Here is an 18,157-nt window from a genome sequence, read left to right as displayed (position 1 = left end):
ACAAAAACAAAGCGCGAGACTGGGCCGGGCCAAAAACAACATTTACCCACTAGTCTCATTAACCTCTGAGGAAGCAGAGCAATTGTGGCTTAATTTACTTCAAGACCATAATTTGATCTGGTTGAATAGTTTTTTTTTTTCTGAAAATGACAGGAAATCCCTGTTTAGACTTTTGACCGCAATGAAATGATTGTATTTGAGTAACGTCAGAAAAATTATTCCTTCCATGTCATAAACTGAGCAGACTTTAAAGTATGACAGCTGAATATGTTTCAGTTTATGGTGAATAAAACAAAAACTTGTAGAAAAATCTTTTTATTTATTTATTTAGTTAGTTATTTTTTGGATTTTGGAATAACTTTAAATTAAAATAAAGATCACACAACCAGTCTAAAACCACAATATGACAAAATTTGCACCACAGGAAAAATTTGCCTGATCTTTAGGCAAGTGGTTAGTGCGATTGAACCCAGAACCCGGTTGAAGACCATCCATGCCCATTCTCCATGCAATGTGGAGTTGCATCAGGAAGGACATCTGCCATAAATCTTGTGCCAAATCAACATGCAGATGCATGTCGGATCTGCTGTGGAGACACTGACTAGGAAAAGGGAGAAGTCAAAAAACCTTTCTTACTTTAGCTTTTATCACTTTTCTGAAACTGCAAAGGACTCACTCACTCATTCACTCACTCACTCACTCAGCTTCAACCGCTTATCCGGGACCAGAAGACTACGTATACGCAGAAGACTGCATGTTGATTTAACCTTAATGAGTATCTAAAATGAACAGTGAGATATTAAGAACCCTGTCTTTAGCATCTAAGGCACACTGTCTAAAATCTGTCATATAGATCCATTTGGGGTATGTCTGTCTGCACGTTGCCTATTAAGCAACAGGAGATTATATTGCAAACTACGTTGTTGACCTTAGAGGAGCCGGATTAATACGCCACGTTAGTCAAGTGTTTTTTAAATCAAATTAAATCAAATCAATTTTATTTATATAGCGCCAAATCACAACAAACAGCTGCCCCAAGGCGCTTTATATTGTAAGGCAAGGCCATACAATAATTACGGAAAAACCCCAACGGTCAAAACGACCCCCTGTGAGCAAGCACTTGGCGACAGTGGGAAGGAAAAACTCCCTTTTAACAGGAAGAAACCTCCAGCAGAACCAGGCTCAGGGAGGGGCAGTCTTCTGCTGGGACTGGTTGGGGCTGAGGGAGAGAACCAGGAAAAAGACATGCTGTGGAGGGGAGCAGAGATCAATCACTAATGATTAAATGCAGAGTGGTGCATACAGAGCAAAAAGAGAAAGAAACACTCAGTGCATCATGGGAACCCCCCAGCAGTCTAAGTCTATAGCAGCATAACTAAGGGATGGTTCAGGGTCACCTGATCCAGCCCTAACTATAAGCTTTAGCAAAAAGGAAAGTTTTAAGCCTAATCTTAAAAGTAGAGAGGGTGTCTCTCTCCCTGATCTGAATTGGGAGCTGGTTCCAGAGGAGAGGAGCCTGAAAGCTGAAGGCTCTGCCTCCCATTCTACTCTTACAAACCCTAGGAACTACAAGTAAGCCTGCAGTCTGAGAGTGAAGCGCTCTATTGGGGTGATATGGTACTATGAGGTCCCTAAGATAAGATGGGACCTGATTATTCAAAACCTTATAAGTAAGAAGAAGAATTTTAAATTCTATTCTATTCTATTTTAGGCATATCCTTTAATCAACTGCTGTCACCTATCATTTCCTTTAAATCAGAGTGCATGACTAGCGGTGCTGTGGTATTGAGCATACCTTAGAAAGGTGTGGACAGGATTTATGATAAGATCAAAGGTCTGTGCGAACAGAATGCGTGAGAGGAAGAAAAGAAACATAATCCTGGAAGTTGCCATTCACAGTTGGATTAACAAATATGTGAATATTGCATCCTTAAACATCTTCGCTGTGCGAGACTCATGTTTCCTATGTTTGAAGGGACGTTAGCAGCTTTTCATTTGTCTTTACCTGTTGTGCTTAGTGTCCTGTGCTCCATCTGTGCACTGTGATGCATTTGGAGTGAGCTTTCTTTTTCTGTTATGACGTTGGAGTGTATGATTGGTGTTTGTGATGCGTTTTGTATCAAAGCACAGTTTAAGCATCATAACTGCGCGTCATCGTCATTAATTTTCCAATTAAGGGTCACGGGGAGCTGGAGACTATCCCACCGTTCATTGGGTGAGAGGCAGGCTCCACCCTGGACAGGACGGCAGCCACATATAGACACACAAATACACTGACACTCACACATGCATTCAATTTAAAGTTTTCATTTCACCTAACCTGCATGTCTTTGAAAGTGGGAGGAAGCTGGCGTGCATGGAGGAAACCTACACAAATATGGGGAGACTAGATGAGATGCGATCCCAGGACCTTCTTGTAATGAGGCAACAGTGCTAACCACTAAGCCACCTTATGCATTGTCATCACATAGATTTTTGTTTCAAACCACATTTAATAACCAGACCCTTTGTGAAAACTGAATCCACCCTATTAGTCCACACAGCCCAGTTGCAGGGAGGCAGAAAAGCAGCATTAGAATATGATACAGACCAGAGTTGTTAAAGTTGAGGGGTTTATTTTCAGTAGTTATTACTTTTATTTCAATCTTCATTTTTGTGTTAACTTTGGTTCCGTAGTCCTGTTATGTGTTATTGTGCATCGCTTTGTGCTGAGTGCACGTCTTTAGTGAACCTGCTTATACAACATGTGTTTGAGTGCTGCACTCTTAAAATACCACAACGTCACTACACTAGAGTTTAGGCCTGCTTTTAGCTCACCTAAACTGCAAATGCTTTCATCTGATGGAAGCTATGAGCATTCCAGCTTTCCATGTGGCTACACCTTGTTTTTAGACAAACACATCCATAGGTGCACAGGTAAGTGCAAGTATATTCTGTATCAAGGGACAGGGAGTGCTGGCAAATGACACCTGTGAGGCGCTGGTCAGACAATACGAGCTTAATTCCTTTGGTGTGGTTTTCTATCACAAAAACAACAAAAATGAAATTATTACAGAATGAAATATGCATCACAGAAAGTACATTCTTTAAACAATAAATAATCTACATATTTCACATTTTTTTGTCTGGCATAGTGCAAAATGCTAAAACGCTGTGGCATTTTCTCAGTTTTCAGTGAAGTGAATTGTTGCCCAATAATTCATATTTCACTCTTATCTGTCGTCATCAACTATGTTATGTGCAGCTCCGGATGATAATGATTTTACTGCAAAGACTGCTTTTCTATTCTCCTGAGAATGCAGCTTTGAATGTTTATCAAATAAGCATGCAGCAAATCACTCTGTCAGCAATTCAGTTCAACATTGATTATTTCAGCAACCAACTCAACTGATGTAATTGATGCATCATAAAATGACATTTTTCTTCCAAATCAATTCAAACCAATAACAGTGTTCTGGCTTTGGAGCTTTGATATGCTTTAATTATGTTTAAAATGAAACACAACTTTGAGAAAGCAGCTTTTGTCATAAGAGAGGATGGAGCTGTGTAGAATTAGAAATGGTACATGAGTCTCATGGTGTACTATAGGGTTTTAAGTTTCAAGTACAAAGTTAGAAACAAAACAAAACATATATATATAATTTTTTATTTTATTTTAAGTGCTCTCTGCCTCTCTGTCTGAATCTGCCCCCAAACTTAATGGTAACAAATTAGAAACTAGAAAACCGTCCTATAACCAGCACTGCAAATCTGAACAAGCATTAAGATAATTCAGTGTGCTCATACCCGTGCAGGATTTGTACAGCAAAAATTTGGGTGAGTGGGTGGATTCATCTGTCCCAGCCCAACTGTTTAAACAATAACTAAAAAAATAATAAATATTATCATCTTGTGGATCAATAAACGAAAGAGCATGGAACAAGGCTAAAAAGATAAGGTGGTAAACATTGATGTTGTAGCTCAGTCAAAGAGCGACTTTTGTTTTGCCTATGTAATATCACATAGACATGTCTGCCACCTGCTGGATGGTTAATAGCTGCTGGATGCAACCAGGAAAAATTACGAACAGCTGTGGTTGAACTTATATGTAGTTTTCTGCCACCTGCTGAGCACCAGGCATGTCGTGCACATCAGTGTTTGCCTTCACATGATTGTTAAATATAATAGTAAAAATGGAGTGGATGTGTGGCTGTGGATGACACCAAAGGTTTTCATTGGTACTGCAGTTGAGTCATGGCAAACATGAAACTATCTGATTCAAATGTAATAAATATGTATACCTATAAACCTGTTCAGAACTTGTTCTCAAACTTTTTTTTTACTCAAAATATATTTTATTGAAATTACATGTACAAAACAGAAAAGAACAGGGCACACCATTTTTAAACCTTGCAGCGGCCGTGTTTTGATACATTGTCCTGGAGTTATCAAAATTTAAACATTGTGAGCTGTGCTAAATGGGACAGACGTACAATGCTCGTATGCAAACCCTCAAAAAACAAGAAAACCAGAACAATATTTGAGTCAGTTTTGTTTGTGATGATAAAATATTAAACAGTACTGAGAGAATAAGTTGTGTGTGAATATGGAGTTCTTCTCCAGGCTATTTCTTCACAGTTTATTCTTGTTGAAGACATAAAATTCCTTGTTCCCTCTTTGACTTTGCCACCCTGCTGCTATCACACTTTTAACTCTTTACCATCCTTCTGTTGGCGCTCAGTACCCTCACACTGCATGTGATGTTGGATGCACTGTGTGTCCTCTGCTCCGTGTGGATGCCTCCTGACAGCACTGTGATTCAGCCTGGCACACATCGATACAGTTCAGCGCAAGCACACACATATAAATTCATATATCTGCAGAGATCATATGCATGAAAGCACTCGAGATTGCAGTCGGCATCTTTCTCACTACACACAGTCATCAAAGAGGAGCCGTCACATCACAGTGAACCGTCAGCAAAGTGGGACATTTGAAATTAAACCATAATGCCTCAGCGTAGGTGTCAAAAGTTCAAGGTGTCACAGCGCACGTGCTGCCCTCTCCAACAAACTGGTCCTCTTGCTTGTTGTTTTCCTGCAAGTGTAGGTATACAAAATGAAATGGAAAGGATTCATATCCCGACAATTTTAATCCAATTAGTGCTTACTGCTAATTGGTCAATTCAGTTGTGTTTTACCTCTGATTTTGATTATGTGATGTTGTCCCGGCTGTAGGTTTTGCAAGAAGAAACCTCAATACCAGGCAGCGATCTGAACCTGATCTACCTGAGCTCCAGAGCTGCTGGGTATAAACCCGTTCTCAAAGTCACCATGACTCAGTCAACCATACCCTTCAACCTGATGAAGGTAGGAAGCAAAATATTTGCTCGGTATACTGCACACACTCATCGATTTTATTTTATTTTTTACTTATTATAACTTACATGCTGATACCGCAACGCTGAATGATTTGTCACTGGTGCCCAAACACTTTTATACAATATTTAAAGCGTGCTGTGATATGTGTAGCTCACATGCTGACACATATTTGCCTCCACAACTTCAATGAAGATGGAAGATTGAACAGTTTGTCCACCACAGAGCAGATTACAACTAAATCATCTCTGCTGTACAGAGGATTATTTTCCTTGTCTTGTCACATAATGACATGTTGTGGATAAATTCAGCTTTTTCTCTTTGTGGCATTTTTTTTTATTATTAAAGTTCTTCTTAGCAGTGTGTGTTGGGGGCGGGGGGGCGCAAGTGGTTAGTGTACTTTGTTTCATTGCAGAAGGTTCTTGGCTCAAACCCTAGCCCTGCCACATTTCTCCATGTAATGTGGTGTTGCGTCAGGAAGGGGATCCGGTGTAAAAGCTGTGCCAATTCAACATGCAGAGCCACCTTGGATTGGCTGTGTGCAAACTAGGGCACAGCCAAAGGGACTTACTCTTAAAACTCTTCTTACTTTTGCTCCCACTGTAAAACCGCCTCCTTAATTTCCTTTGGGATGAATAAAGTTCTTCTTCTTCTTCTTAATAAACAGCTGCAGTGCATGATGAAGATTCCCTATTGTATTGGTTTGAAGAATACAAATAAAGCAGAAACTCATGTAGGAGTTGAACTTGCTGTTGTTCAACAAGTCCAAGGAATGTGTAAACAAATATAGTGAAGGATATTCTAAAATAAAAGTCCACCTATCATTTACCTGGTTAGTGACCACTGGTTTAGATAAGATGTGTTTGTAATTAATGAAATATCTGTGCAGAATAGTACAATTGGACTTTCATAAAAATAAATAAATAAATAAATAAAATGTAACAACGACAACATCAGTATCCTGCATGATATAAACCTGAACCTTTTGGGATTTTTTGACTCCTCAGGTTCATCTGATGGTGGCAGTCGTGGGACGCCTCTTCCAGAAATGGTTTCCTGCCCAACCCAATCTGTCCTACACCTTCATCTGGGATAAAACCGATGCTTATGGCCAGCGTGTCTATGGGCTATCAGAAGCAGTTGGTACGTTTGTTGGTAATATATAGACTTAAAATTGAATTCTATTGCTTTTATATTCACTGCACAATTGTTGTTTTAATACAAAATTGGAAATTGTTTGTTCTTACAAGTGATGATGTGTTTTATGCTTCATGTTAAACCTATATGTGAAACAAGCTTAGTTGAATGATTGAGGGTCAACCCAGGACAAAGTTATTTGAAATAGAGGAAAACTGGTTAAAAGTCAAGGGCAAAGTCAAGATCAAAATTTTAACCCATTGCTTATATTTAGCAAAAATGGCTGCTTCAGTGAATTTGTTTTACCTGTTGTTACTATTGCTGTTTGTCCTTCCTGTGGGAACATGAGCATCTTCATCATTTCATCACTGAGAAACATCAGTGGGATGGTGAATGCCGAGATCACTGATCAGGTCGATCCATACCTGGCAACCTTTCTCACAATGGGAACAAGATAAGTGTCAGAAATTGCTGATGGACTGTTGCTTCCACGAGCCTTGAGAGTTGCGTACTTTGCCTTGGCATCCTTGATATGTCATGCCTCAGTGCTGCTGCTCCGCTTGTGACTGCATCATGCTGATCAGTTCTGCACAACAGTTTCCCAAAAATTGTAATATTGTATATACCAAAGTCTTTCTTAGTGGTTTTCAACATGTCCTTGAACTGTTTCCTCTGGCCTCTTTGAGAGCCAGTCCATCAGACAGTCTCATTAGGTGACCAGCCCAGCGGAGTTGTGTTTTCCAGATCAGAGTGAAATTGCTGGGCATGCCTGTCAACTCAAAGATTTCCATATCTGGATCCTTGTCCTGCTATTTTACTCTGAGCAGTTTGCGAAGGCATTTAAGATAGAATCAGTTCAGTTTCTCTGCATGCTTCTGGTTACACAGTCCAGGTCTCATTTGCATTTAATAGGCTGATAAGGACAATGGGGCACTACACCTTCAATTTGGTAGAGATGGATACTCCTTTGTGCGTCTACACTGATGAATGATGACCAAAGGCAGAAATAGCCTCGGCGATTCTACCATCAATATCACTGATATGCATACAAGAAGACAGCATGCAACCTAGATATGTGAACTTGTCCACACCTGTCAGTTTGTCCATTTTCCCAGTTCACCATCACTGTGGGTTCAGTGCATAGTTTCCTTGATGATACATTACCTCAGTCTTTTTGGTGCTGATTGTGAATTGAAAGTTATTGTTTAATAGGATTGTTGCTATTAAACAATATAATAAGTCATATATATCACCATCCTATTAATTGCATGAGCTTTGAATTTTGACTGTTTAATTTGCAACCAGTATGTGTTAAATGAGGGTATGTGGTTTTGGATGAAGTGGGTCAGTTTTGAAAAGAATTGATCAAATGGTTAAGGCCACACAGAACTATATAATATTGTATTGTCACTGAATCATAAAGACTTTATTTGCGTGAATTGGCCTGTAAGGTGAGGGTGTTGTGGTCTAAGTGTTGCTTAAAGTTGACCATTTACATCAAGTAGTTATGACCTTATATTTGTTGGAAGAGCTAATCTGTAGCATTTAGCAAAACATTTTAACAATCTCTTAAAACAAAACAAGTACATCTAACCTTTGCTTACACTGATTTCAGAGAGTTTTGATCAGCCCAGTGTTTATGGTATCTACATTTACCCAGATTTTGTCGACAGTCACATTCATCGCCAGCCCAGTGTGCGCTCACCTGAACGTGGTCAGTGATGGCTGTAACATTTCATGCAATGTTTTCCTGCTATTGTTTCCTGGGGACAATTAATGTTATTGGACAAATTCTTATTTTTGTAAAAGTATGGACGGATTTAAAATGCTCACATACATCATTCAGTGTTTGATTCATCTTTCCAGTACCCATTGTTGTTTGGACTGCTCTTTGGGCTCTATTCCATTTGTTTTCTGGGTTATTTCCACCAACCATTTCCATTGGCAGCTCTCACCTTGGACACATTCTGGTGTGGAACAACAGTCCACTCTGGAATTTGCACCTCCGGCTATATCATACTGCTGAATCAACATGCCAGATTTGAGTGTATGGGAAGTTTTGATAGCTATTCTGAGCCTAAAAGAACACTTATTCATAAAATTTATTGCTAAACTTTCGAAATGTTCCAGAAAAAAATTGGATTTTGAACATTTTCTTGCTGGTGTTCTCCAGGATTGAGTATTATTTAGGAAAGTGCACCTTTTGACTTTTTTCTTGGCAGAAAATGGGGTTTTGAGTGCGTAGTGACAGACATTTGTTTTGGCAGAATGAACAGGCTTCAGCAGGTCAGTGTCTTTATGAACTCACAGACCTCTCTGAGTGAATTTAGGAATGTGAATAAACAGTTGTACACGCCCAGGTGTTGATTACCAAATACAGCAGAGAGTAAATGATCCAGGTCAAGCAAAGCGTAGAAGCATGCCTGCTGTCTGCTTTTCTTCGCACAGAACAGCTAAACAAGAAATGTCTTACGTCAGGGTAAGTCAACAATCCTCAGCGATTACACTGCTGTAGTGGGTGACACTGACAGATAATCAGTGTCAAAACAATGATGGCAACACTGAACAGCTGCACTGAAGACAAGAAATAGAAACCAACTTCAAGAATGGGTTTTTGGTGAAATTCCACAGTGAAATACACGTTTCTCCAACAGGTCTCTCCCATTGCATCTTTGAGGTACATTTATGTGCATTATGGGGTATCTTTGGGTACAGAAATGATACCCCTATGTCTGTGTGTTTTGGAAATGTTAATGTATCCATCCCCTGACTTGTCTCAAGAAAACTGGCTGTGAAAGTGATAATATCTGTGTCCTTGATCAAGACATTAAATGTTAATTGTCGCAGTCCACCCAGTAATAAATTGGTACCCGTAATTTGTGACGGACTGCATCCCATCCAGGCAGAGTTGTGGACTCATCTAGTTCATGTTATGGTTTCTGGAGATAAGCCCTGGCGTGATGGGCCTCTGTATGGTGTAGCACTTATTCCTTCTCATTTTTAGTTTGTTCATTTGCTTATACCAACCAAGTTCCAACACTCTGTTGACCTCCAACACTCACTGGATTGGTTCACAGCCGATTGTGAAGCGGCTGGGATGAGGTTCAGCACCTCTAAATCTGAGGATGTGGTTCTCAGCAGGAAACCGATGGATTGCCTACCCCGGGTAGAGAATACGGCCTTGCCCCAAGTGAAGGAGTTCAAGTACCTCGGGGTCTTGTTCACGAGTGAGGGGACGATGGAGCGTGAGATTGGCCAGAGAATCAGTGCTGCAGGGGCGGCATTGCATTCGCTCTACCGTACTGTTGTGATGAAAAGGGAGCTGACCAAAAAGGCGAAGCTCTCGATCAACTGGTCAGTCTTCGTTCCTACAATCATCTATGGTCATGAGTGTTGGGTCATGACCGAAAGAACTAGATTGTGGGTACAAGCAGCCGAAATGGGCTTCCTCAGGAGGGTGACTGGTGTCTCCCTTAGAGATAGGGAGAGAAGTTCAGTCATCCGTGGGGAGCTCGGAGTAGAGTCGCTGCTCCTTTGCGTTGAAATGAGCTGGCTGAGGTGGTTTGGGCATCTGGTAAGGATGCCTCCTGGGCGTCTCCCAAGGGAGGTGTTCCAGACACGTCCATCTGGGAGGACACCCCGGGGAAGACCCAGGATTAGGTGGAGAGATTATATCTCCACACTGGCCTGGGAACGCCTTGGGATCCTCCAGTCAGAGGTGGTCAATGTGGCCCGGGAAAGGGAAGTCTGCGGTCCCCGGCTGGAGCTGTTGCCCCCACGACCCGAACCTGGAAAAGTGGTTGAAGATGAGTGATGAGTGAGTGAGTATATATAAATGGCTGTAATTAGTGAAAATCGATGCTACAAGCACATCTTGATTATTTCATTTCAGCTTCATTGTGGTGGTACATAGAGACAAACTTAGAAAAAGTCACTATGGTCTAGTTCAAAAATAATGAAGCCAAAGTGTGACATAACCATCAAAATTTAAAAGTGGTCTTTTTTGTGAAATGTTATTATTTTAGGTATGGTTATATATCAGAGTTTCAATATTTCTATTGGTCTCAGCTAGAAAATTATCAGTGCATATATACTATAATGTGCTAGAGCGTAACGCTTGCAACAACAGTTGGAGGTATCTTCTTTAGTCTGCAGAAGCCTGAAACAAAGTTCCTGGTATTATTGAACAAGTAATATAATTATTCTATTGAAGCAGAGTAGGAGATATAGCTAAGGTTTTGACACAAATAAATCAAGGACTTATTTTCAACGTTACGCTTGTGACAGTTTTACCTTGCTTTAAAAACATGATGTTTTTTCTAGGAAATGACATTTCTACCTTTACAAAAATGTATTACTGTGTGTTAGTATGAAGCACAAACAAACAAACTGACAAAATACAAGGTTATTTCTTAAACATTCAACTTTAAATGATAATGCTAAATATCAGTGTCACACAAAATTGATGAAAAAAGTGCTATTTTTGGGGTAAATTCCGTGCATATCTCTGGAACCGTGCGGAATTTTTCCATGAAATTTTCAGTAACTGTAAAAGAGACTATAGGCAATTCACAGATAAATCTGGATGGCGCTAAATAAAATAATGGCTTGTTCATGACAAATGCAATGCAAATCAGCAGTTAGGCTTCATTATTTTTGAACTAGGCGCTATCTCACTTGGCTGAGGCAGACAGATGGCTAATTTCAAGAGTTGTGGATGGTTTAGTTGTTTGCTTGGACGGCTGTCATCCGGGACCTAGAGTGGTTCCATGGTATGGTTGATGTGCCAATACATGGCGTCAATGTGTGCTCCCAGACTTGACTACCCAAATATTTATTAATCAGACTGACAGTAGTGGATAAAAATATGGGAGGCGATAGTCTTGAGTTTAAACCCAGTCAAAGGATCCTCAGTTCAAATCCTTATCCTTGAGGCAAGGTCCTTAATTCCATGTTGCTCCCAGTCTATTGTGGAACACTTACATGACAGCATGGTGACGTGTGTGTGTGTGTGTGTGTGTGTGTGTGTGTGTGTGTGTGTGTGTGTGTGTGTGTGTGTGTGTGTGTGTGCGCGTGTGTGCGCGTGTGCGCGTGTGTGCGTGTGTGCGCGTGTGTGTGTGTGTGTGTGCGCGTGTGTGTGTGTGTGTGTGCGCGTGTGTGCATGCGTGCTTTATGGAAATGCAGTCCATTTACCACAAGTAGTTACATGGTTAAAGATCATTTAAAGAAACAATTTCAGTGCTTGTAGAAATTAAGAATTTTTAAAAATGGATCAAAATGTAGTTTCACAAAATTTTAATCTTTATTAAATGGTCCTTATTTTTAATTTTGAATGTTATTTTTAATCAGTGATTGTTTATGTTGTTTTTTTTAATTATTTCTTCTTATACCAGAATGCTTTAGGATTCTTTTTCTATGGGATGTACGCATTTATTTTCTCTTTGGCACGTTGAGGTGGGTGGCCTATTTTTGCTTTTCGTGTATAAATTAAGGTGCAACTTTAATGACAAAAATGTAATGCTGTTGCACAAAAATCCTTTGTTAGAAAAAATATGTTTTGAAGTAAGAATTCCATCATTATTATCTAATGAGTACAAACTAATTAATGTAAAATTGTTAAAATGATTTGAGTTTGTGAACGCGCTTTCTCTGGGGTGCTTAAGTTTTCCAGTTGACTCTTCTCTTTTCCCTCAAACCTTTATCTATCTATCATTACTCCCCTCTATTTTTGTCTTCCTCCATCCTCCTCTCATGTTGTTCTCACTCTCTTCTCCGAGATGATCACTGTTTGTTTTACATTTAATGCACACAGCTGTGCAGATGCCGGGTCACATGAAGAAAATGGCAGGAAATGCATTTGGCGGCACACAGCAGCGTGTGTGTGGGTGTTTATTTGGCATGTGTCCCACTTCTAACATGACTGTGCTCTACCTCACTGAGACAGGCAGCCAGCCCTAACATGTATTTCCTCAGTACACAGAAGAAAGTCCAAATGTATCGGCAGCTTGGCCCAACAATGTAGGCCATCAGTCAGCTAACATCAGAAAAAACAACACTATAAAAGCAGATAGGTATGAATGGCAGCAACATATGATTTTAAAAAGTCCTTGTTTGGGTACCTCCACTGACAGCCCACAATCAAGGATACATTCTCACAGAAAAAGGTCACATGAGTATACTGGTGAGGTAGGTTAACGTTTTCTCATCCTTATGATCCACAGCATCAGCCCCTGCTTCTAGACTTGATATGCTCTTCAACTGACACCCGAAGCGGTGTTGTCGTCATCATACTTTCTGTCCATGTGTGTCTGTCTGTCTGTGTGATGTGTACATGCTTTATCCCATGATTAGTCAAAGGGATTTTCATCATTTGGATGGATTTTATTGAAGAAGGGTTACATTGTCCTGTTTTCTGGGGAAATGGGTCAATTTGGACAGTAATGACATAAATGCAATATTACCTAAACAGGCCAAGGGATGTTTATCATGTTGCTCTCAGTATAAAGCATCTTGAGATGGATCAGAAGCCTTCTGGAGCTTGTGACCTTCATTTATTCTTTTTGGGAAAATGGGTCAACTTGGTCACTAACCTACACCTGAACAAGTTATGGTATGCTGATTATCGTAATGTCAGTGATGCATGTTGGGATGGAGAAGAAGCCTACTGAAGATGACTGTTTCTGGCAAAATGGGTCGTTATTCATTCACCAGTCATTCATTCTCAAGCTAAGTGCTTGTAAGTGCTAAGGGCCATGTCACACCTAGACGATTTAGATAGCATATGCCAGCGTATTAAAAATGCACCAAATACGCTGGATACGTCAAATAAGTTATGCAGCGGTCACACTACGATGATTTAGTCAGTGTATGCTAGCCAGCCCTGTTTCCACCGAACGGTTCGGGGTCGGTACTGCATGGTATGGCAAGGTACGGGTCAGAGCAGTTAGGCATAGCTTGGTTTGTGTTTCCACTGCTGGCAGAATGCATGAATGAATGAGGCACTGTGACTCTTTCAACTTTTAAAATAAGTTAATTGTCTTGTTGTGGCACAAAGCATCGGTGTTCTCTGGATCAGGCTGGGAAATGTACAAACTATAGAGGGACTTCTTTTAAAATGCTACGTTTCTTCAGCCACAACAAGGAATTAAAGTATTTTCAGACATCGTTTTCTAAAATCAGGACGCTTTATGTGGATACGTTTTTGTCAGGCTGTGATAATGAATCTGACTGAAACAAACAAGTAAGATTATTACTTCATATTTACTCAGTGAGTGAATTGTTTTTAATATTTGAAACAGTCTGAACTGTTTGCATGAGGCTAGCAGCTTTCAGTTGTTCAGCCAGTCAATGGACAGCATCAATGGATGTATTTTGTCTTATGAGTAACTTACAAGAAACGTGTGTCAACAACTGCATAACTTACCTACAGTTTATGGCCTACGTATGTGGGACGTATGAGCCATATGCTCTCATGCATCGAAAATATTGTACATGCCCAAACTTTTTTGATGTACTCGCTGTATTACAATGTATATGAGTGTGAGTCAATGTGCTCTTAACTTATGCAAAACATACCCATAACTTACTAGACGTACACCAGCATATGCCAGCATATTTTATTACGGTTGGCATACACTGGCTAAATCATCAAGGTTTGACAGGGGTGTACCGCATGATTGTTTTATCTTACTTTAATTTATTTAGTATTGTGAAAGTTCTTTCTTCTGTCTCATTATTTCGCATTCTCACCTGATGACATCACCAAGACCTGTTGTAAAAAAGTTGGCTGAGGAAATAGCTGGTTTGTGCTCAAAGATTGTCCGATTGCCCATTATGAATTTTCAGGGAATGTTTGAAAAATGTGAATGATACATTTTTGGGGTGTTCACATTTATGTTTCAATTTGATTTAACTTTCATCTGGTTGATGTTACGAGAAAGATGTGGAGATTTGTAGAGCTTGAAACGTGCTTGAAAATGACACTGCAGCATATCGCCAGCTGTCTAGTTGCTATATCTTCTGATATATGGACATTTAAAGTCGCAGTAGAGCACTAATTAGCTGAAACTTTGTTGGTGTGTATCTGACTAATTAAAAGGACATGAGCAAAAATATGAGCGGTGTGGGAGATATTCATGAATCCCAATTATCTCACAAAGATTTACAAAATTCTGAGAGATGTCAGCAGATTTTTTTTTTTTTCTTGATTTTCTCCAAATAACATTTTGGTGTTTCTTCTAGTTGTTGTCTCCAGTCAGTCCCTAGCTGCACATGGGCTACTGCAGTGTAGCCAGTCAGAACACAAGAGTAGTACAAGTGTTGAACTGCCAATGTCAGAAAGTTTTAAGGATTATGTTGGGTGCTTCCTGTTCCCATTTCTTCATTAGAATGATGGATTTCAAGGGTTTGCTGCCAACTTTAATCTGTGCTTATGGCTGTTTCCAGAACTGTTGCTATTTGGTTTGTTTCAGAGAAGCACAAAACTGACTGTTCCATTTTTTCCCCCCGTTTACCTCCTAGTGTCCGTTGGCTTTGAGTATGAGTCCTGTCTGGACCTCATTTTGTGGGAAAAGAGAACAGCAATCTTACAAGGCTACGAGCTGGATGCCTCAAACATGGGAGGATGGACCCTCGATAAACACCACATCCTGGACGTACAGAATGGTAGGCGACACCAGACAACTTAATCATCAATCATTTTTAGATGTGTATCACTGCAGAAATTATCATTTGTTACACATACTGTTTCTGGACATCCAAACATACATCATCTTAATGGCAAAGTTCCGTCATATCTGTTCAAGCTTGACAGGAGCTTTACGAGGAGAGCATAAATAATGTGAGATATTTTCACAAATTTGTATTTAAATTTATGAGGTAGCTCATAATTCCTTTCAGCCACATTGTTTTCTCTTCCTGTGCAGATGGATAGCTGTTTTCTATCTTGATAACAGTCAAAGGTGGACACATTGTGAATGTCTCTGTAAGGTGCTGTCCAAGCTAAACCCTGTAATTGGATCTCTGCAATCAAGACCTTAGCCATGAAAGAATGAACGCTACTTGTTTCCAACCTAATTAAATGGCTGGTGTGTGATTTAGCTGAAAAGAAACAAACAGCCCATTTCAGATGAAGAATACCCTGATTAATTTGTAGGTTTACAACACAAAGCATATTTCCACAAAGGCAATCAAAAGAATAATAATCAGTTAATAATGAATTTACCAACATGATGTACTCATAAAGCCATATCATAGATATTTTTATATTTTTTACATTTAAAGGTTTGCTTTTATTGCATCATATTTTAATTATTGTTTTATGAACTATTACTAAAAGAAAATCTCTACAATATGATATAAATTCAATAAAATATTAAAGCCCAAAATAATGGGTGGTATAAGTTACAAGACTTGTTTATAATGCAGTATAATACAAGTCAACCATCACTTCCACAGCTAGATTTCTTGAGGCAAGTCAGAGGATGGACACAAGAACATTTCCAAATCACTAATCGCTAAAACGCAAGACGTGGAATTTTGATAAATGCTTATCTAGAAGGCAGTAATTAATCACACTAACAGTCCTCAGAAGGCTTATTGTTTTCACCTGCATGTGTGTCCGTATGTCCACTAACAAAACTTCTCAAAATGTAATTGAGGAATTTTAACCATTTTTTGTACAGTAGTTAAGTCCTACCAAAGGATCAACCCATTAATTTTTAGGGGTCAAAGATCAAGATCCCAGCACATCATCAAAGTGTTTGTCCAATGAAAATCGATGGGACAAAATATTTTAAGCCTTGTAAATCATGACTTAGAAGCATGGTTACTATTGGACATGAATAGGAAGTCACATGTTTGTTTATAATATGCAACTTCTAATTTGACCTTGAGTGGAGTTGAACATATTCAAGGTCTGACCTAGGTTTCTGTAGTAAAGTAGAAAAATACTGTACTTTCCCCAGTGATACAGTATCCCTGTGGTAGTGGACTTTGCACTCAGAGTGTCCAAATATAGTTACTATTTCCAAGTCTTAGTATCCATGACATGTCTCACAGAAGTTTGAAATAAACTATTCATTCATTCATTTAATATATTTGCTAGTCTAATTAAAGGCACCTTGACACTTGCAAGCTATTTCAGCAACTATGTGTCCGAAAGGCAGGTTACGAACCTGTAACCTTCTCGCTGTGAGGCAACAGTGCTAAGACCTCAGCCACCTGAATTTGAGCTATTTTAGAAGTACATTTTGCTTTTTGCAGGAGAGTTTATGCATTCACAGGCTGAACTATGCAAACTTAAGGATGTTTATCCGTATTTAACTGATTAAGTTGGATACAAGGTTTTGCACAAGATGAACTTAACAAATAATAATGATAATATAAGAAATTAAATAAAAGATAATGAAAATGTTACCCGAGTCAAAGTCAAAATAGATTCAGAACTCTGAATGACTCAACCACCAACAGAAACCAATGACTTTTTCCAGCTGTTGTCTGTGACAATGTATTCTATACTTCATTAAATTCTTGACCTAATCAAAGTCTCTATCAGTCTGACTGCTTCTAATAAGGTACGTATGTGTTCCCGTCAGTCACGTGGCTCAAATAACTGACAGGTGTGCAGTGCTGTCCCAGTTATTATTATAGGTCAGTCCAGCTTCATCAGCATCTGTCTGCATTTCCACATTCAAGAAGTTCAGACTAACAAGGTGTCAGGAGATGAGAAGTATGTGATGGTGAAGGTTGAATGCATCCTCTTATATGATCAATTACAAATGTATGTAATGTTTGCTTTATCATTTCATTCTATTTTATCAACTCTATTTAGTAATAAAATAAACAGTATTTTAAAAAAATGTTCCATTATAAATTGTGGTTAAATTGTTTGACACTGTAGTAATGCAGTGTTTCTGTTCTTGACCAGAACTATGGACTCATGCAAGAACTATAATATGGGAAATGTTGCTGCAGTTCTTCATTTTATATGAGGGGTGATTGAGAGGTTTTAAGCCTAACCCAGAAAAAGTAGTGCATGATTCTCCATCTTTTGCATTGTGAGAAAGCAACATTTCTCAATATTACATTTAGTAAGTCAAAATTTCATACATTCTTGAGAAATGTTGGTTTACTACAGCTCAAAACTTCTCAGTCGCCCCTCATAGTAACATTAGTATTCAGGATGGATGAAACCAAAACATGATCAAACAGATCACATGCACCATATACCATAAGCTCATTAACACTCAATTAACACTATATGTATTTCCATTTCTTTCACTGCTTTAGAGCCACAGTGTGAAGGATTTAGGGCTGTTTCTTGGCATAAATGGAATATTCATAACCATCTGTGCATTAGAGTATAAATTATCGATAACAGTTAAACAATGCATTTTCATTAGCTTAGAATCCTGGCATCCATCCATTTACGGGAGACAATGGTATTTTTTGCTTTTGTGTTTGTTTGTTTTTTTTTACACTTTTTCAATTCAGTTTTAATTTATTTAATTTATATATCACAACAAAGCTGCCACAAGTAAGGTTTAACCTTACCAACTCCTAGAGTAAACACACAGGGGACAGTGATAAGGAAAAACTCCCTCTGATGATTTCAGGAAGACACCTCAAGCAGACCAGACTCAAAGGAGTGACCCTCTGCTTGG

The 18,157-nt window shown here is 39.1% G+C and overlaps 1 protein-coding gene across 11 annotated transcripts in view; it reads left to right on the top strand.

Moving 5' to 3' along the window:
• LOC117525661 (teneurin-3) overlaps positions 1-18,157 on the top strand; it is a 564,186-nt gene that overhangs the window by 427,286 nt on the left and 118,743 nt on the right. For all 11 annotated transcript variants that reach the window (XM_034187585.1, XM_034187583.1, XM_034187580.1 and 8 more), the window contains 3 exons: positions 5,217-5,348; positions 6,365-6,500; positions 15,015-15,158. In XM_034187585.1, coding sequence (XP_034043476.1) covers positions 5,217-5,348; positions 6,365-6,500; positions 15,015-15,158 — 412 coding nt within the window. The remainder of the gene's footprint in view (positions 1-5,216; positions 5,349-6,364; positions 6,501-15,014; positions 15,159-18,157) is intronic.

Source organism: Thalassophryne amazonica, chromosome 15 (assembly GCF_902500255.1).
Source record: "Thalassophryne amazonica chromosome 15, fThaAma1.1, whole genome shotgun sequence".
Taxonomy (NCBI): domain Eukaryota; kingdom Metazoa; phylum Chordata; class Actinopteri; order Batrachoidiformes; family Batrachoididae; genus Thalassophryne; species Thalassophryne amazonica.
The sequence above is the reverse complement of the archived record's forward strand: the minus strand, read 5'-3'. Positions and strand labels throughout refer to the sequence as shown.